Here is a 21635-nt window from a genome sequence, read left to right on the forward strand (position 1 = left end):
AAATGCAGTCAAGTATGGAATCCTATGAATGAACATCCGGGGGCACCACAAATGTCGATGAGCTCTTCCTACAGACTTTAATAATCGAACGTATTGGACAAAAAAAGGTTTTAATAGGTTACTGTGGCTGTTAAATACTGTGAAAAGAAAAGTAAAAAAAGACTAAATGAAGCCGGCGAAGCTAGAGCAGCAGCCAGACTGTGACAAACCTTATACAGTTAGTGGACCTTAAAGTTGAGATTGTGTCCCAAAGGTCAGAGAGAGACTTAATAGCTCAAAGCTGGAAAAAGGAGTTAGAGTTTATTTTTAGGTCTTCTAGCTTTCATATTGCCTTTTGTTCAGGAATTGAACTGTTGAAAAACTAATTAAAATAGAAGCAATCCAAGTACGATTCAAAGTAACATAATAAATAGAACTATATTACAGTGATACATAAAGATTAAGATATAAATAGTTGGTTATCCCGAGAACATCTGGAGCGTTGTATCATTTGCTATACTTGAAAAATGTGCATTTGTCAAGTGGAGATTCAGACATAATAAAATACAATTGTAAGAGAACCACATATCCAAAAAACTGTCATTAATTGGAACTTGTGCCAATTAATGTTTTAATGTTCTATTAGCTGTATTTATTACTGTTTCATATTTTAAATGAATATAAAAGAATACAAATAGACTGTAAGGAAAAAAAGAAAAAAAAAGAAAAAAACTCGACTGTAAATTATTTATACAGGTAGAGGAACTCCGGGGCGGAACGATAGTTAATGGGATCTTGTCCCTACAGGTGATTTATTAATGTGACAAGAAGCGGACAAGACACCATATACAGTCAATGCAAGACACTTAAATTGAGTTTGCAAGCAAAGGTAATAAGATAGACGTTGTAAAATGGGTTTCTCGTGACCTATAGTCCATATCATATAAGACAGCCGCTGTAAGCACTTGGAGAAACAGTTTACACCGGGCTTGTGCGAAAATTTGAAAAGTCGGCCATTTGTAACGCTAACGGCTAAGCGGCTAGCTGTGAACAGGTGCAGCTCATTAACTAATCCTCCACTCCCTCCTGCTGCTGCTACCTGGAGCCATGTCACTGCAAACCACACCAGAATGCCAGGCTCTACCAAGTCAGTTTATAAAACCGTATTCGTCTCATTCGTGGCTACAGCTGCCAGCGCTCACTGACTGTTTTCCCTCCAGTCACTGACGCTTTCAAACGTTTCTTCTCGAGGCGTCCACGTGTGAGGGAGCGCCTCCCTTTTCCGTCTCGCTGAACATCATGGAGTCATGGAAAGGCCTAGTAACTGCAGCTGGCCTTCAAGAGTAAACTTACCGCGAGTGCACTAATGAGTGGAAAGATGATATCTCCACACAGCTCAACCCAGATATCACCCGCCTTCAGCTATTTCGAGGGTGAGTGAAGGCGTTCTTCTGTTCTGCTGTAGCTTAATTTGTACATTGCTCACACAAACTTCCCGACTGTGCTTTTTAGTCCGCTTTGTCGTTGCCCTTTGTGTTGGATCGTGGATGTAATTTTATGTGTTTATTTCTATGCTGTGTTGACGCATATCATTTCCTTGTTTTTCTACGATCATTACTTTTTGTTCAACACACTCGGGGGGGCTCCCTGCACACCCCTTGTGTCAGGTTCACGCCTGCGAGATGCTGTGTTGGTGGGCTTGATTTTCAGTCTTGACTGGCTTAAATGAAACTAGGGACAACAAGCATGGTCGATCCTTTGAAAACTGGTGATAACGAAGACAAATGGCGAGCCCTGGCACCAGACTGTTTTTCCACTGATCAGTGTGTGTTGGAGATGCTCTCCGGGAGAGAAATCCTCTCAGTCAACGGTGCAATCAAATGATAACTATTAGATTTTTTCTGTAAATCCGGGTTTTGCTGGGGTCCACATATGGAAAAATATAGCTACCAAGGCCTGGCATCACTCGGGTGAAGTATATAAAATAAACTATTTTACAAAAAGAGTTGGCAGCTCCATTCATTGCAGCTTCCGATTGCTTCTTAGTCAGTCAGGGTGATGGCTAGGGTGAAGAGAAAATGTGTATATTTCAGACTTATAATGTATTTCTAACTCATTGTTGTACTCGGTGGGAACAGTAATGCTTTGGAATGAAGGATGCCTAGCAGGGCAGTACTAAGGTTGGTGATTAAGATGTGAAGGACATCAGAGAGATCGCTGTTGGTCATTCTGCTTCTAAGTCTGCTTTTCTGTAATGCAAAGTTAAGTTATCCTCAACTTCTCAATAAATAATTCGCAGCTGTGTGTGAACCTTTGCTCTCATCACATGCAATAAGTATTCAATTGGCTACACCAGGGGTTCCCAAACTTTCCATGCCAAGGCCCCCCAAACAGCATTAGCGTCTGGCCGAGGACCCCCTTTGCAAACCCAAATATGTAAAGAAACATCAACTATTAGAATGTTTTTTCTTACTTTTATTCACTATTCAATAACTACTACGTTTGTTTAGCATAAGTGCTGCCTCATATTTTCTGATTTTAGTTGGCCAGGAGTTCTTAGGTTTTTTTGCAGCAGTGTCCTCCTCAGCAAGGCTGTTGGTCTGTTCCTTCAGTCTCTTTCTTGTCAAAAAAAACTGTCCATTTACACGCTAGCTTGAGGGGCAAAGCAGCTTGATGAGGGGCAAAGCAGCTTGATAAATGGCACAAACCGCCAGGTCTACACAGATTATGAGGTCATGAACAATGTTTCGACTGGCAAGGAATCAGAAAGAAGAGCATGGCAAATAACATTTCGATCATATCGAAATTAGTATGTTATTATTTTATATTTTATTATACTATGAAAATGATTTAAAAACAATTAGATTATATTTTATGATAATGATTAAAAATAATTAGATAATATTTTTTTATTTTTGCAATTTTTTTTCTTATCTCCCCTCTGAGGCCTCCCTAGCGCCTCCTGGCGGCCCCCCAGGGCGCCTCGTCCCCCACTTTGAAAACCACTGGGCTACACAACTGTCTTTCTAGAAAGGCTAACGTTGTTGAATGCCTGCCTTTTTTTCCAGACACATTATTCCTGTGACTTTTGTGAGGCAGTCTTTTATGAAGTCACCATCTGAGAATTTTCCCAGTGAACTGAGTACATCTAAACTAGCTATTATGGCATTTCCTGTGTTTTATTACAATGGAAAAAAAAACAACTATTGTTGTACTAGCTAGGTTCTGGGTTCGACTCCATCGGCCGACTTGGGCCTTTCTGTGTGGAGTTCGCATGATTTTTGTGTGGGTTCTCTCCGGGTACTCGAGCTTCCTCCCACTGTCCAAAGACATGCTCGTTAGGTTCATTGGTGATTCTAAGTTGGCCATAGGTATGAGTGTGGTTGTCTGTCTCTCTGGGTGTACCTTGCCTTTCGTGGTTACAGAAAATGAGTGAAAGTGTTGTACTAGCTGCCATTTGCTTAACTTGCTGCTCTCTTTGGGCACCAGTTTAGGTCTCAGGTTTGGTTTCATTTTGTTGTTTTATATTATACTCTGGTAAAATATTAATTTTACCAACATGTCTAACATTTTCTGCACTCACTTGCTATCTTGTTTTTCTTTGGTTCTTCTGTTTTTGTTCACCTTTGGCAAAAGTCTGTTTTGTGGAGACGCTAGTGTCACCTGCTGTTAAAACTAAATGGTACAATAAAGTCAAGTGCCAGTTCGATGTGTGGGCCATATTCCTTTGTCTAGAATTTGCTGTGTTATTCTCCTGCCAGGCCAATCCAATTGTTTGGGCAGGCTTTATGCAGTGATGGACAGAAGGGTGACAACAATGTTATCATTCAGGTTATCTGAGTGCCATGGCGTTGAATGTGTTTGCAACAAAATGGCTCTGATTGGTTGTAGTATTATCCTTACAGTTTTTTTCCCCCCTATATATCGATTAAAACATGCCCCATAATGAAATCCAAATGGTGTGTTACCAGACTCATGTTCTGATAAGAAATGAGTCTGATAATGCCAGGCTACAACACAATAGTAGAACCTTCTGTGTTGTGCAAAATAAATCAGTGAAGAAACTTAAAGTATACTGACTCTTATCGATTCAGGAAATCAGTCGCCAAACTCAATCCTAGCGTCAACCATCAACCTCTAACTGAGCTATCCCTGGTTGAGTTGAATTGTGGGTACTCAAGGCAACAGGTTAATCACAACGAATGAGATTGAATGGAAATGTACAAACAACAAAAAGTGCAAAGCTTCAGGTTCTCCTTCATAGATTTGATCTTTTGTTTTTTGAACTCTCCGCTGTGAGTCAGACAGTGTTGCAGGAGTGAAAGGCTAAATTGGCAGATCATTCTTTTCATCACTGGTTTCAGAAGGGGCATAAAAATCATCAGCCCCCTGACTTTGACACCGTCGCTTTTTGCCTTTATGGATGAAAAACACTGTTTGAAGTTCAGACACAAATTAATGCTGCTGTATTGTGTAGTATGAATATAATTCAAAGGCAACTGTGCTTTAATTTGAAGAGACTAAATCACAGCTGCACAAATGACTCATTAAGTTTTGAAAAGGCCTAAAAAAAAAAAAATCATGATTTACGTTAAATACTGGAAGTGTGTTGGCACAGAGGCACAGCGGCCATAAGGAAACTTAATGGCTCCTTTTAGAATTTTTGGATAACAATAATTCAAAACACAGCCTAAACCCAACTACCAGATTTTGCTATTGCTTTGTCAGTGGTACTCCCATATGTATGTCTAAACATAAGACAGAATAACATGTACTACAAAAGCAAGAACATTTGCTTAAGGTTCTGAATTTAATAGTTATATGGAACGAGTTGTTTATGGCCACAAATGCTGATTACACTGTACTGCAAAGTATGAATTTTTAAAGCTGGTGCTATCGCCCAAAGGCAAGTGCTTTGGCAGGTGTTTACAGACACTACAGTAATTACAGCAATATTACTTCAAGATTTTACTGGAAATCTTTTAGTGATTCTGCTAAAAACAAGGACAAAGGCCACTCAAAACAAACAGTCCACTGTGCAGAGTAGAGCATGATGGTGAAAAATGCTGAACTGTGTCTCTTTTCTAATTCATGTACAGTGTTTGTGTTTTTTTTTTTAAACTTTCCTGTGCTGAAAAAATGCATTATTGCAGTATCTGTATATGAAGCTATCTTCCTTCTTCATTTGTTATGAAACATAATCTTTTTTTGTGCATATTGCTATGACTTGAGGCTATTAGACGTTACATCAGTGCGCTTCTTTTCGAAAGTATGAAGCTTTTAGAAATCCTTTATGATTCTGAACATTGAGAATTCATTATGGTAATTGTGATGCATCATTGCCAGTGTGACAAAGGTGACTGCTGGTTTCTGAGCGAGTTATTTTTTCTCCTGTATCTTTCACTGTTTAGCCTTTTATGTGTATGTTGTATGCTGACTCTGGTCTTGAAAACCTGGGCCATTTGTCAGGCTCATGTCATGTTGGTGCTATAATGAACACCGTAGTTTGGTCAAGTTGTTCTGATAAACGCTCATTATTTCACAATGGTTGTGCGGTCATCATTGAACTGACTGGGCAAGCTGCCAGTTTGCTTGATGGTACATTACCGCATGTGTGACTTGAGCCAGCAATGACATATAGGAACCGCAAAGCAGCACTGTAGAGTGGATGTAATAATGCACTCCTTCATGTCCTCCACCCTTCCTCTTAATCCTAAAAAGGGGAGTATATATGTCTCTTTTGGGTATTACTAGGAACCTATTCAGAAGCTCAGAGCCGCATGAAAACCAGTTCCTTTTTGATGGTTGTCACCTATTTGGCAATATATTAAATTCATTTGATTATGCCAAAAAATATGAAAAATTTACATTATTTCCTCCTGTGTTATAACCACTTGTCTGTAGTGACGTTTCCTTTGAGTCACTAGCATGTCTGAGTTTTGCAGATTCACTGCATTCTTGAGTGACTGCAACCTGTGGAAGTACCTGAAACAAAAACATACAAGGAATGGGGGTAATCTGTGTCTTTAAGATTCTGATGCCAGCTCAAGACCCAAGTTCTAAAACCACAACAAAAAGGCAGCAAACCTTAGCTGCCTCATTTCCCAGTGTCACCCCATAAAAAGTGATTGCTGAATAATGTTAAAAACAACATGTTGCAAGTATGCATCATTAAGCTGCCAATGTTTTGCTTGCACAGGATTGCCCTGTTTGTTTCAGTACAACACAACATGAGAGAAGATTGGTTAGAGCTGGAGAAGGTGTTGTTTTACTTAACAACAGATGTTTAGACCAGGAAAACATCCAGCATGACTGTTCATTTTACTGCTGAGGGCTGTCAGTAAAGCTGTTCTTATGTTGTTTTTCTTATCCTATTCTTTATTAATGAAGAATATTCACTTAAGGTGGTGTAGCACTGCTACACAACCTCGCATTATGATGAAAGAGAAAACTAGAGACATTTTTGATGAGCAAAAATTCAAAATTCAGCCTGTTTTTGGTAATATTTTTAATTATTTATATTTACTTTTTGGAAAAAAATGCACGTTGACACCCTTGTGCTACCTTTTTTATTTTTCTTAATAGTTGGAATATTACATCCAAATACATTTTTAATAAACAAAATTTATTGGTCATACCAGCCAGCCCATTTGACGGTCAACCAGAATGACCAAATGCTGCAAAAACGCCAACATGTGTAGAGATGGTGGGTTGTTGGCCTTGAATCAGTATGGGCTGGCTCAAATGAAACCAGGGAGAACAAACCGTTGATTCAGTGTAAGCTAGTGATAACAAAGACAAATAGCAAGCCACGGCGCCAATGGAGTCACAGACTACCATGCAATGATTAGTGAGCATTTGAGTTACTCTCTAGAGGAGACACGGGGACTGACAAAAACCCTCTCAATCAACTGTGCAATCAAGTGATAGCGATTAAATCACTTTCTCTGGGACGTTATCATTGTGCGACTGCTTCATCCATCTTAAGCTCATTCGGATTTCTGTTGGTGGTTTTGTGGGCACATAAACGTACTCGTGGCTCTGTTCCAAGCCTTTCAAGCAGGTTTTATGGCTCTTTGGAAAACATTGTGATGCATACAGTATGAAAGCTCTCTTTTCTCACTGCACTGATTTGTCTAAAGCCATTGACTTACAAAGAGAGCCTACATTTTATAGACGCAATTTTCTATGATAAAAAGGCAAAAAAAAGGTGCAGCTGAAAATAATGCAAATGATGCTAAACCTGTTTGTACTGTCTTCGTCAAATCCAGTTAGATGAAATGCATGCAACACACATTTTTAAATTTTCTTGTTACGGTATGAATATATTCTGCTTGCTTATTGAAAATGCATTCGTTAAGTAAGTTTTGATCTTTGGCAATGCATTTTGACGCTGTGTCAGTAGGAGCACAGCACTCATCGTGAGTGTTGCTACAACTACAGATTTGCACATAAACGGATACATGAGTTTGAATGATGACGTTTGCTCAGGAGGACTCTTGACAGTTTGGCTGCGCCGCAGTACTTCCTGTTCCTCCTGAGTGAGGGTCACATGACTGACTTCAGCCAGTACTTCCAGAGCCGCTCGTTGACCAGCTTGCACTGCACCACTCATGTAGCCACACCACTGGGTGGCAGTCTCCGTTCCTGCCCAGTGGATCCTGTAAAGAAAGAAAATAGTTTATTTTATTATATTTAATATTCCTGTAAACATGATCAATTTGCAGTTTTACACATGATGGTGTTGACTGATAAGGTTTCTGCCCAAAATCATACAGTTTAAGTTTCACAATTTAACAAGTCTCTGTTGGCTCAGCGGGCCCATGTGTCTGTGCAGTGAAGTTTGAGTACATGAACAGCAAATTAGGTTAAGCCCGTTCAACCCTGTAGGGGTGGCTCACTGTAAAAGCACAATAATAGTGCTGGCCCTGATCCACTATTCTTCTGCTCCAGATAATGAGCAGTGGTCAAAGATTTCTTTAAAACCATTCAAATTACTTCCCAGGGTGCCCAAGTGTGTTCTCAGCATTAGGCCACTTTATATGCTGTGGATATGAACAGCTGGATTGCAGGGCTAGAACGTTAGAACATTGGTAAGGTTTTAGCATTGTATGTTTGATTTTATAATGTACATTCTCAAAAAACAACAACAAGCTAACAAAAAACAAAACACTATCTTGTAATAGATGTTGTAGGCTGGCTTTCCCAAACCTGCTAGCTTTGGTATTCTCAGATTATTATAAGCCCCGAATTGCAGGCTTGTGCAATCATTTTCACCCTCCAAGTCTACTTGCTGTTGAGGCAATAATGAAGAAAGTAGTAAAGAATGTTCTGCACTACCCTGTTTTTCTGGGAATGTCAACCAAATGTGAGTCGACTAGAGAACACAGTAGCCTTTTACTCTTCCCATACATTGGTACTGGGACACAACTATGTAGAAGGGGATGGAGACAGATTGAAACGCAAAGCAGCTTTTCACTGCAGGTTCAGCAGAAGGTAAAACCCACTGCTCTAGGATAAAGATGGAGTGGCTGGTCTCCTAGCTAGGTACAATGCTGTGGCTCTGCTGATTGGTAACATGGGGCTTAGCCAAAACACAGCATGAATGACACGTGACAGGGTTTTAGCCTTTCATGGACTAATCCACCTGTTGGGTTTAGAGTAGCAGAAGAATAGACATGTGAGAGATTGTGTGATCTCTATTTACAGCTCTCCATCATGCAGGTACTGATAGATACAGTATTGAATGTGATGACTTGTTTGGTGTGAATGGGTACTATGGTGGTTCTTTTCTGTCTGCCGTGAGGTTAGCTGAGGTGCGCTGAAGAAGTCAAGCAAAGCCTCTACAGATAGAAGGGCCATCTTCAGTTAAAGTACTCATTGAATGTAGAGTGCTTCAAGTCTGTTATTTAGTTACTGTAGAGCAGTTTCTTTGCTCTACACGCAGAAACAAAAAAGATAAGTGATCTGTGCCCCACCATAGTGATTCTATATGGTTTGAGACAGAAACTTTCTAATTTTGACTACAGCTAGGCAAATATGCATTGATTAAACACTTGTGCCTGCTTCTTTTGTTCTTTGGAAGTGTTTAACTATAACATTTGCATGCTTATAGGTATGAGCCCACCTCTGAGTAGGTGAACTTGATTGTCAAACAAGCTGACAGAGCTGAGATTCGGAAGTGGTGTATTTTGGCTTTACTGTGAGCCACAACTACACATAATACAGGAGTCTATGAATAATTTAATTAGAGACTTACTGAGGGAATATTCCTTCGTACTTTCACTGTATTAGTACACTCTGCTAAATTACTGTTCAAAGAATAGCTCATGTATTCACTAGCCCATACTTGCTTCAAACCATAACCAGCCCCCAACCCTGTTCAAAAATCACAGCAATGGAGAAGGGCTTCCTATCGGTATATTTAATGTGGTTGATTATTAGTTTATGTAATCCGAATACCAACAAATAAGCTGGCTTTGGATTCCACATAAACACTTGTGGTCAAGCAGGGCTATATCATGGATTTTCCCAAACAAAAAGTATTCAGCAGGGGTGCTAACAAGAATGGGATGACTATAAAAGAGGATTATTTAAGACTAAAGGGCGTCAGTGGGTGTTAAAGCTGCAGTGAGAATGTTTAGAAGCTTTAGTCATTAGCATTTAGTTCAGTTTGATATAAGATGCTGTAGTTTACGAAGACCTTCAGATCTCGAACTGAGATATCAACAAGATATATTTTTAAGTCTTAAAAAAAAGAAAGTTTTTCAGAATTTTTGTCTGGGTTGCCTTGTGTGACACCAATCATATTATGTACTGCAGAACCTGAATGTATACTTGCTCAATCTGTAATAGACTTTTACTGTGCACATGTTAAAGGGGAAGGAAAGGAATGCATTCAGCAAGTATGGTAATAATAAAAAAAAAAATAACAGGCAGGAGTGGTGAAGTGTGAAATCAATCAACACAACCATTAGAGTGCATGCATAGCAGGTGGCAGTAAACAGTATAATGAGCTCCAGAATTATGATGAAAAGAACGAGAGCTTGTCAGATTAAAAGGCTGCCTTGTGGTCTTGATTAAACTTGATTGGTGTCTTGTTTAAATAGGTGATTATACGATAGGAGTTAACTGAAACTGATCGACAGACAGCAGTCATAACCCTGGTGTTCTGTCAAAATGAATGCAGTGTTTTGTTGAGAAAGATGTGTGCCATAATTAAAAGTTTGTAGCACTGTGATCTTCCAAATGCACAAGTATGGGTTTAATCCATTCTCTGAAACTGGGAATGAGGATAAAATAATACCTATAATATAGTGGATCAACACTTCGGCTTCCGCTGTGAACGAACTGTTCCGCTATTCCGTTTCATCACATTTCTTAGTAGCCTGAGTCAAAGGATATAATAGAAGATGAAGGAAATGGATGCTTTTTCAAATGACTGCATTGCAGTAGTACTTTTGTTGTATTTTGGGACTGATTTACATATTCTGCATGTCACGGTAGAATGGGCTTCCACATACTTGATGAACCGCTGCTGGTTTTCTGCAACGACCCACTGCGCTCTTAACCCGTCTTCTTAGAGGCGTCCATGTTATTGTCAGGTGATCAGTGACTAGTTGACATGATGCTTAAAGTGTCATGGCACAATAGTGAAGTTGACAAGCTGACTAATGGACAACCCTGTAGAACCCCAAGTGGGCACCGGCATTTATTGCCGTTTATTACTGTGGCTGCATGGATAGTGTTGCCAACTTTTGGTTCTGTAAGATGTTCAGTGTGACTGAGTTAATTTTTTTAGCATGTCCTTATAGCCAACTCTTTTTGAAGCACTAAAATGCCCTTGGAGTTGGTACTTTACATTATATTTCTGTGATTGGAAGAAATTGGTAAACCTTTCTGACTGTGAGTACTAGTGTGATCTCCTTCATTTCACTGTGATGTGCATCATGGCTGCTTACAGTGTCTAGCAGGATGGTGTTTAGTACATCCTGGATACCCATGACTTGCAGCAGTACTTCTCAAATAGTGGGTAGTGAGAGGCGGGGCGGGGGGGGGCTTTCAGTATTAGTGTCTTTATTCAGGCTTGAACGATAAACAAGCCGCCTCCAGTCACTAGGTGGCATGACAGAAAATAATTGACAACCACTGACTTACAGGATCCAGCAGGACTGAGTTATAAAAGAAGAGAGGAGTTAGTGAGTCCCTTACTTCTCCCCTACTTCTTTATTACATTGTCAATGTGACATCTGTTGTTCAGGAAAGCAGGACAGCAAATTTGTTTTATTCAATTGTCTCTGTATAAACAGATGTTTTGCTGTTGGCTTTGTGTTGGCATATCATAATCCTACTCTATGTGTTGAGAGGAAGGGACCCTCCCCAGGGCATGTCATGCAAATTCTAGAAGGAGCAGTGAATCGTTTTTAGTGGAGGATGTGTAGAAGAGATCTGTACAGCAGTTTTGTGACTAATGCCTGTTCAGTGGATTTGTCCACCTCAATGTGTTTTGGTAAGGCTGTACTTTGGAGGGCTGGCAAAGGTCCTGTGAGTAAGGATGCAACAATACAAATACACATACCAGTATGAAGTATCAGTCCAATACTGTGCTTGTGTACTTATACTCCTGTTTGTAAAATAACTTGGATATAACTGTACCTACCACTTTACAGCAAGGTACTGGTAGTAGTACATGGTGATTATGCATCTCCATGCTGGTTTGCAATCTGCAAATCATACTAAAGAAGAATAAGAATAGGTAGGCATGGAATAATAATAGGTGGCACAGGGCGCAGGTTTACACTCTCCAAACAGTCTTTTTGCTGAAAGAAGTATTGCCATTTCTGTGGCAGTCTGGTGTAAAATAGTTAAGCGCCCAGGCAATCTCACTGCTCACCAGTGGACACTTCTGGAAAAGATGATGTCTGTTCTCGCTCTGTTTGAGGAGAAAAGTGAGCTCCTCTAATGCTGTAGCATCACATGTGATTCCTTCTGTAACTGTCTTTCAGAGACTTTTGTCCAAAGCAACAGACAAGGACCATGGCATCAAAACAATTAAAGCAACATCAGGTCCAGCTGTGAAAGACAAACATATTCTACTGCTACTACTACTATACTCTACTACTCCACTACTTTGCATGCCCGAAGGTTAAGCATGTATGGGTAAGTATATGTGCATGAGCGAATGAATGATGAAACAAACCAATGCCATTATGAGAAACCTCAAGTGTGTAGCTTTTACTTGACTTAGTTTTACTTTAGTGTTTTGAAGGCAACACACAGACATTGATTCAGATAATTTAAGACTACACTGTCTGTTACCGGCTTAAATATAATTTTCTCTATTCTACAGAGGTGGTATCGGTAGCAACTGTAACGTCTGATCTGAAAATAAATTTTGAAAATAGTTCTTATAACTGTACTGTTATTTTCAAAAATAATGCTTAAAATACAAATTGAAATTAAAATATTAACTATTATAAATCCATATTTTTCTGACATGTCAGTGTTCATCTTGAACTCAGTGCAGCCTCGGTGCACCTCAAATCACTAACCATTTGTGGACCACTTGAGGGACTTTGAATAAGCCTCTTGCACTGCAAAGACTAGCACATATTTTGTGGCCCAGTGGGGCTCGTGTCTTTGGTACATGAAGCATTGTGCTGTAGGCTTACGCTTAGCTGAAAGGATCTGTGCATTTATGATGATCATTTCCTCCTGATCTGTTGGCTGTTAGTCTGCAGTTAGGCTTTGGTATTACGGGTATAAAAATCAGACATTGCCCTATATGAGGCAGAAGCCCCTGTAAGAATATATCATGTTATAACACATTGTTACACTCCCACTTTGATCGCAGTTGGGGTTCCCTGAGGAATAATTCTGGAGTTTCAAGCTGATGACTAGTGTTGCTACAGCCCTTCAAAAGAGATCATGGTGTGGTAATCCTGAAATGGTTGAATGAATGCAAACTTCACTGTATGAATACATAGAGATGATCTGCTTATCTTATTGATCTCTGATGGAGACTTGTACTCATTACTTTTACTGTAGGTAAACGGTTTCTAAATTGTTAACATGTAAATATCTGAAAATGTACAACATTTAAGACTTTGAATTAATTACTTTATACTTAATCACTGATACTTCTGGCATTTGTTGTACTTTTCAATACAGTATGTTTGAAGCACCAGTAACATTCTGGCCAACCAAACATGAGCTCGTCTTCATTCCATGTGCTGGATTTGTTTCAAGGTCGTAGCATGTCCTTGAGGATCAATTTCCTATATGGGGTAAGAATGTGGATAAGGGCTACCATCCCCATACTGCTGTTAGAGTCACGTTATGTAATGAGCTTTCTCCGTTCCCCACGGGTTTGATGTCATTATTGAAATGCATTACCTGGACCCCCCTCCGCCCCTCTTGCGCTCATTTGTTCAGCTTTGTGCATCTCTGAACAGGCCATTAGAAATGGATTATAGGACATTTTCCTGTGAGGACACCCCTCCTGATGACCTCTTGCCATTTCTCTAGAACTGGACTACTGTGTGTCATTGAATGCATAATCACTCCCACGAGCCATGTCAATGATCTGTAGGCACTGGGTGCTAGTGAGTAATACCTAGTTGGCAGGGATAAGTACAGCCTTGGTTTCTGTGGTGTAAAAATAGTATGGATGTCCAGCAGATACTCTCTATCTCTCATACTGTCATCTAGTGTACACTGATACAATATACTAAACTATTACCTCTTAAGTGCACCTCTTCAAAATGTTTATAGAAAAGATTTGGAGCTGTCACACTGGCTTAATTGATCCTTTTACATAACTTTTTGTTCTGGTATGGTAGAACACAGAGGAAAGGTGACTCCACTGAGTGTTACTGAGAATAAGATGTGTGATTCTGTGGTCTATTTTTCATCAGTGGGGTGATTACCTGCCACAGGGCTCCCTCAGGCTAGGGTGGTAATATGTTAGCAGACCTGGTGCCATGACATTAACAGGGCAGCCACCGCTGTAGTCCTCCTTAGCCCAGTCCTGTAAAACAAAGGAGTTTTATCATATAACGCAGTATTATTTCATATCACAGAGCAAAAGCATGACACTTGACGGTGCACTGCAGTTAAATTTTATTGAATAGTACAGCTCATGAAAGCACAGTATATACAGTGGAACATGGCTTTTCGCAGTTTGGCATTTTGGGTCCTAGATAAAAATGGATAACTACAATTGCCAACATCCCTGTATAGTGTGCTATTTTAACAGCCTTGAAGTTGCCCATCTATTTTATGTACATAAAAGTGTTGCTGGAATGCTTTGTTACTGAAGAAAATATGATGATTTTCAGGTATTTAGGATTCCTTTTCCATCATTTCTAGGCAGACTTATATTGGGGAATCTTGATGCAAAACTTACATTCCTCATTAACCGTGTGTAACACAGTAAAGCCATTGTTTTAGTGTCAAATTTAAATTATATGAGAAATGGTTATCCTTAACTTCCCAACTTCAGCTGTTCAGTACTTCTATACCAAAGACACAGTAGTGCAATATACCCCTTCAGCTTGTAATGTAGTAGACAGCGGGATACAAAGGAGAAAATAAAACTGTGTTTGGAACTTGCAGGTTGGCTCATTTGTATGTTTCCCGTTAATAAAAACAGACACGCATAATTAATATAAAATATCAAATCTGATACATATAATCAGGCCAAATGTGTGTAATAATAATGAAGCATTCATTTATCTCTTCACTTGGAGTTGTTGTTATTGTTCTGTAAAATGAGGTTCGACCCCTGAGTCCCCTGGTCAACAAACTAAATTCATGATGTTTCCCTTAATGTCGCTGCCTCGAGTTTCCTCAGGGAAAAGTTACCTTACGTCTTGCCTTTCAACAGCGGTTGAGAGCCTAAAATCCTATATCGGCATGACTAATGTCCTTTTTCAGAGTCTACCAATGTACGTTTCGCATTACAATGAATCTGGCACAAATTAGGGCAAGTAGGGTATCGTCTACATGCAATTTGTGGAGTTGGTTTGTTGGTGCATGATGGGCGGTTGCGCTCCGCCCATTTGGAGGCTGCACCCACCTTGACTATGTCTACTTCCTATGTATTTATTACAATTTATTCCATTTTTATGCATGCTTTGACATAAGGAGACTTTAAGAAAAATGCATGCTGTCTGCCCATAACATATCAACACTAGGTATTGTGCTGTCAAGACATCACTTCTCTAGTTTATCTCTATGGCTAACCCTTCTGCCAGTCAAGAAATTGCCTTTTGTCAGTAAGCTATATTCAAAACTCACCATACATTTTTGATGAATATGGATCAAGAATTCAGAGCTGCAGTAATGATGATAATAATAAAACATTCAAAATAATTCACTGATTATAGGTGTTTGCTGGAATCATGTTGAGCCACCTACTCTTTTTCTGGTAACTAGGATGACTAAATTGGACATCAGCTGGTTTGCTATGCTTGTTTAAATATATCAAGGAAACTCGGCTGACTCTGAAGTACTTACTTTCTCTTCATAGTGAATGAAAGATGCAGCCTCTGAACCAAGGTATTTGACCAGACTGGACAGCACCGCTTCTCTTCTTTCTGTGGCCTGCAAATAGAAAGAAAAACCTGTCCCATCATGGTAGTTGTATTATAATCACATCTCATTATAACACACAGCTAAAAAATGAACACCTGTCTAGACACCCATCCAGCTGGACAAAAGAATCATTAGTCAGTTGGAGTAACTCAGGCTGCAGGTTATACGCTGCCTGGCCAAAAAAAAAGTCGCCACCAGAAAAAAAGGTCACACAGTCTAATATTTTGTTGGACCGCCTTTAGCTTTGATTACAGCACGAATTCGCTGTGGCATTGTTTCAGTAAGCTTCTGCAATGTCACAAGATTTATTTCTATCCAGTGTTGCATTATTTTTTTTTCACCAAGATCTTGTTGATGATGGGAGAGTCTGACCACTGTGCAAAGCCTTCTCCAGTACATCCCAAAGATTCTCAATGGGGTTAAGGTCTGGACTCTGTGGTGGCCAATCCATGTGTGAAAATTATGTCTAGGAATATACCCTTGCCATCAGTGAAGAAAAAAATCCATTGATGGAATAACCTAGTCATTCAGTATATTCAGGTAGTCAGCTGACCTCATTCTTTGGGCACATAATGTTGCTGAACCTAGACCTGACCAACTGCAGCAACCCCAGATCATAGCACTGCCCCCACAGGCTTGTACATTTGGCACTAGGCATGATGGTTCCATCACTTCATCTGCCTCTCTTCTTATCCTGATGCGCCCATCACTCTGGAACAGGGTGAATCTGGACTCATCAGACCACATGACCTTCTTCCATTGCTCCAGAGTCCAATCTTTATGGTCCCTAGCATATTGAAGCCTTTCTTTCCAGTTAGCCTCACTGATTAGTGGTTTTCTTAAGGCTACACAGCTGTTCAGTCCCAATCCCTTGAGTTCCCTTCACATTGTACGTGTGGAAATGCTCTTACTTTCACTATTAAACATAGCCCTGAGTTCTACTGTTGTTTTTCTTCGATTTGATTTCACCAAACACGGTCAATAATGCGTTGGACAGTTCTTAACCCAATTTTAATAGTTTCTACAATCTCCTTAGATGTATTCTCTGCTTGATGCATGCCAATGATTTGACCCTTCTCAAACAGACTAACATCTTTTTCATGACCACGACCATGTGTCTTTTGACATGGTTGTCAAAAGACACACTGTATTTACTGGTTTTTCCCAGGCAGTGTATTAGCACACAGTGATTTACAGGGCTTGGTATAGCTACAGACAAGATCTCGATTCAATATTAATTAATTCAACTTTTGAAATAGTTTTGCTTAGTTATAAAAGAAATATTCACAAAAGTATTGTTATCATTGGTTTGATGGATTTGTGATATTTCAACAATATTTAACCTCGAGTTGTCACATCTTCATTTTGGCTTTGCTTTTGTTTGGCCCTTTCTGTCATCATACTTACTCATCATACCAAAATACTGTCACACAGCAGCTTTTGGGGCTGACGGTGCTGTCGCAGTTTAAGCTTCTGTTATGTTTGTCACGTTTTTATTTATTTACTTTTTGTTTTTTGACACCATAAAAACATTCTGAGAGATGCAAAATTATTGAAGATTTTTTAATCCACTGTCATCTTAACCTTTGCAGCTGGACTGCAAAGCTTAACGCAGTGCTTATAGAAAAGAAACGCAGATCATAGCTCATTATTCTTCCACTGTGAATATGCCACATGACTGCTAATGGTATCAGATGAAATTCCCATGAAATAAAGTGAAATACATAATAAACAGTGTCCTTCAACATTTGTATGCAAGGTTGACGCTGCTTATGCAAAACAAAACTAAATGAATGAAATTAAAACATGAACCAAACTAAGGGAATACAACTCAAAATGAAAGTATTCAGTTTATAATATTGCACTAAATCACAGCTGTAACTTTGATGTCTAGTGTCCTGAAATATACCACCACACCTTTCTTTTGTTTAGCAGTGGAGTAGTAAGTAGTGGTAAGTAGGGGTTAATTATTTAGCACCCTGTGCAGCATGGCCTTGCAGGGTAACAGCTACTCCAGAGCTGATTTTGCGATTCATTGTTTAGAGTTGAATGGCTATTATTCAATCATGTGACTTACATTTAAAACAAGTAAAACGTTTTGTAGTATGTATTATGGTATGTGATGTGGTCTCATTTCCATTTCAGTTATAAAGGTTGTCTTATTTCCAGGGCAGTTGACATTTGATAACCAAAAAGCACACAGTCATATGAAAATAGGTCTGGAACAACAAGGCAGTTTGTAATAATTTCTGTTGCACATTTGAGAAATACTTTTCTGTTCCATATATAATGAAGTAGCAATTATTGGAAGATGACAGTGCCCCCCCCCCCCCCCCCCCCCCCCCAAAGTTCTAAGCCTATGCTGTGCTCAGGTGGTGTCCAGTCTTGAATGCAATTTTCATAATGTTACCCCTGAGCAGTGTTGTGCATGAACGTGTTCAATGAACGGCATTCATTGAACACGTATATTTTTGTGAACTGTGAACTGAACGCATAATTTTTCCAATTGTGAGCACAAATGTAATAAATGAATGTAAAAAATTAACGTGAACTATTTTGTCTATGAACTTAGTTCAGAAATAAAAAAAGCATGAATTTGAACTAGTTCACTTTTATCTGTGTGAACTGAACTTTGAACTAGTTCTTGTTTAGTGTGAACTTGCACAACACTGCCCCTGAGCAATAAGATCATTTTGAGCCACACTATGTTCCCTTTGTCCCCACATGTAAAGTGAACCAGGCTTAAAAGTCAACATGCATGAGATGAAAGAGACAGCTGAGGCAGATGAAGCACGATCTAATGCTCAAAAGCCAGATGGGGAAATAAACCATTTCAAGGGCATAATTTACTGTATACCAATTTAAACACTTACCAGTACACTGAACCTACCAGATTTCAGAGTTGAGCTGTGGAAAACTGAGACATCTTTGCAGCTAGTGTCCAAGATATGCAGTAGCTCATGATAGTGAAATATTTGAGGCCTACCAATGATTTTCACTGACTATAAATTTGAATGCAGTCATACAAAATCAGCCTATAATTACTTTATTACTTTGAAATTTGACTGAATTGTGCATTTATTCAAATTTTCAAGGAATAACTGCACAAACAGTTGGGAACACTGGCATTTAAATTGCTGGCAAATATAGATTATTGCACTGTAACTGTACTAGCGATTACCATTACCTCCTTAGAACCCCAGTGAGAAGCCTGCTGGCCGGCAATGAAGCCAACCAGAGCAGCATTACCACTAGGGCTGGTTGCATCAAAGGTAACGCAGAATGGACAGTCACTGGAGGACCCTGCCACTATTTCACCAGAGAAGCCATTCTCCTTCCAAAAAGCCTGTAGAAATGGAGAAACGGAAACATCCACAGCGTCATCAGTAATGATGGCAGTTTCGCACTAAGCTGGACAAGAACCCAACTAGATCACTTGCATTCGTATTTTACATAAGCAATGATTGGTGAATATTGGATTACATTTGAAGGAGTGATAGAGAAACTAGAGAACATTTGTCTTAAACCCAGAAATCAGAGGAAATAATTAGCCTCTGTGCTTCATGGTTAAAGTCAGTGTCAATACGAAACTACTCACTTGTTCCACTTAAAGTCTTCAAGATGGAAAACATGCATACAAATCTGGTAGCATCTAGATAATTTTCTTTTGAGTATGAAGCCTGTGTTTGTTACCATGACATCTTTAGGTTACTCTTGGTGTTGATGGAATATTTCTGTAAGTACTCTTTAACTCTGAACTACACTTCAAAGCTAGAGCTTTTTTAAGGCTTATTTTGATTGTATGCAGTATGTATAGCTGTCTGAATACTGACAGCATAAGTACTTGAGGTGGCAGGTCAAAGCAGGGTGCTGGAATGCCACTGCCTTCCAATTATCCAGAGAAGATAACATACTTATTTGAACATGTATTGCACTATGCTCCAAACTGTGTCAGAACTCAGTAATGGAAATGTTCACCCAATTCAATACACATGGTTTAGATGCTGCTTTAACCTAGAAGTCTGCAGAGGTATATGTCATATGTTCTGTAGTATTCTTGTATTCTTTCATGATGACATGTGCCTGGGAGCCAGACAGATAGCTGAAATGAGTGAACAACTTGCCCTCCAGTAGATAAAAAGTAGAAAACAGATCTGTACTGTGTATTCTTTGTTCATTAGCTACTCTCACTGCTTAATGCTTTGTCTGTGCTGTGAGACCATCTGCAGATGTTGGATTAAACACACAGAAAGCCCAGAGTGCTCAGATTTCTTATTTTCCACCTGAAATGTTGGCATATTCTGAGATAACCTTTCTATTCTATGGTAGGTGTACCTTGTGCACAGAGTCTGGGGCTCAGACATAAACCTCCCCTAAATAGAGAGTAGAGAAGTGAGGGCCTGGCACCTGAGATCCAGAGATCTCAGATCACGGTTGTGGAGCTCTGAACCTGCTGTGTCTCTCTGGTTACTGTTTGATTGGGTACGGACTCTCGCACTTAGTTGTGCTGAGACAGATGTATCAGCAGGGCAGGTTGTCTATCTGAGACCCGCTGCAGAATCCTCTGCATGTTGGGGCTTGACTGTGGCAGTCGCCTCAGGTTTTGATCGATCGGGAGAAAAGCCTGTCGACTTCTTCTCTGTGTGCTTGTGTGTATCTGCGTGACTTCACTTATACATTGTTGTGAGTTTGTTTTTGTAGATTTGATATTACAACAGATGTAAAAGAAAACTAAAAATACAAGTAAATAAATAAATAAATTAGATTTATAGACTGGCATTAATGAGATCGGCTGACAGCAAAGCAGAGAACAAGGATACAAATAACCATAATCAGGAGTCATTACCCAATAATACATATGTGATCGCTAATTATGGTAAACAAGAGCTTTAACCATTTAGACATTTGGATTGAAGAGTGTGGATTTCCCTCAATGGGAAGTTTCAACTTGGAGCAGATTCAGAATTTGAAAACCAAAACAGGAATAAAGTAAAGGTAAAAAAGGAAAATTATTTAAAAGCGAATTCCACACCTCCTCTCCATCTCCGTGTCTTAAACTAGATCTAGATCTGCCATCGTCTTCACCCAAAAAATAAATGGCACAAGGAAAAATCTGCACTCAGTAAAGGGCGGAACGACTGTATTTGAACACAGATGACATTGAGGCTCCACTAACATACAATAAGGCATCAGCTGCTGAAAAATTAGAGCCTTTCTTTAAAGAGCACAGACCTACAATTGTAAAGCTGCTGAGATTACTGAAGAGCCAGATGGGGATGCAGTGAGCTAAAGTGCAAGGAGATTTCTTGAATTAGTCTGAGACTATTGAAGCCAGTATAGGGTCATGCAGATAATTATGTATGTTACACTTGGTGCAAATGGTAGAGATGTCGGTGGAGCTTCTCCTGGATATGACTTTTAGAGTACAAAAACATACACCTCCAAACACAAAAGATTTTTTTTGGCAGGTTTGTAGGAGGATTCCGTTTGTAACTGGCATCATTGTCAAATGATCAAGTATCGCAGTTGGTGACTCTCACTGAATCACATAAGCATGCAGAGGGAAAAAGTGTTAACATTTACACAGAAAGCAGATAAGCCTGTTTAACATCAACATGCTAGCGTATTGCTCATCATATCTTGGTTGCTGCTCTCCTTGATGCTGTGTTGCCACCAAAACAAATTGCAGTTTGCAAATGCGATGCTTCCCCTAACATCCTTGATCCTACCTCATGAGGCAATACAAGGACAGATGCAGCTGCTAAGGAAGCTGCAAAACAACAATTTGTCTCCGTGTCTGATCCTATCCTACCTATCTATGGGAAATACAAATGAGAACTACTGCGTCCTTCCTGAGAAAACATGAAACCAACAAACATAATACAAGTGTCTCATAAAATAATAAATATTTGGCTCTCTGGCAGACAGTATTCATAGGCGCCTGGCAGCCTGGCAGCCTCATGTAATAATAAGTGACTTTAATGTATCTGCAACAAAGGCTTTTGGCCAGTACAGACTGTTTTGAGTCAGCACCAAATGACATTTCACTTGGTTCACTG

General features: G+C 39.5%; 2 protein-coding genes across 2 annotated transcripts in view; one reads left to right on the forward strand and one right to left on the reverse strand.

The window, feature by feature from the left end:
• The first annotated feature begins 1244 nt into the window (after window positions 1–1244).
• Window positions 1245–21635, forward strand: part of vsig8a (V-set and immunoglobulin domain containing 8a) — a 62108-nt gene continuing 41717 nt past the window's right edge. The window contains exons 1-2 of the mRNA XM_084572671.1: window positions 1245–1412; window positions 11985–12138. The gene's annotated coding sequence lies outside the window, so the exon portion shown is untranslated. The remainder of the gene's footprint in view (window positions 1413–11984; window positions 12139–21635) is intronic.
• Window positions 6538–21635, reverse strand: part of LOC311508052 (putative flavin-containing monoamine oxidase A) — a 36158-nt gene continuing 21060 nt past the window's right edge. Inside the window, exons 9-12 of the mRNA XM_084572670.1 lie at window positions 18764–18922; window positions 15499–15585; window positions 13908–14008; window positions 6538–7640 (exon numbers count right to left, since the gene is read on the reverse strand). Of these exons, the coding sequence (XP_084428796.1) occupies window positions 7292–7640; window positions 13908–14008; window positions 15499–15585; window positions 18764–18922 (696 nt within the window). The 3' untranslated portion in view covers window positions 6538–7291. The remainder of the gene's footprint in view (window positions 7641–13907; window positions 14009–15498; window positions 15586–18763; window positions 18923–21635) is intronic.

Source organism: Chelon labrosus, assembly GCF_963514085.1.
Source record: "Chelon labrosus genome assembly, chromosome: 22".
In the NCBI taxonomy this organism is placed as follows: Eukaryota; Metazoa; Chordata; class Actinopteri; order Mugiliformes; family Mugilidae; genus Chelon; species Chelon labrosus.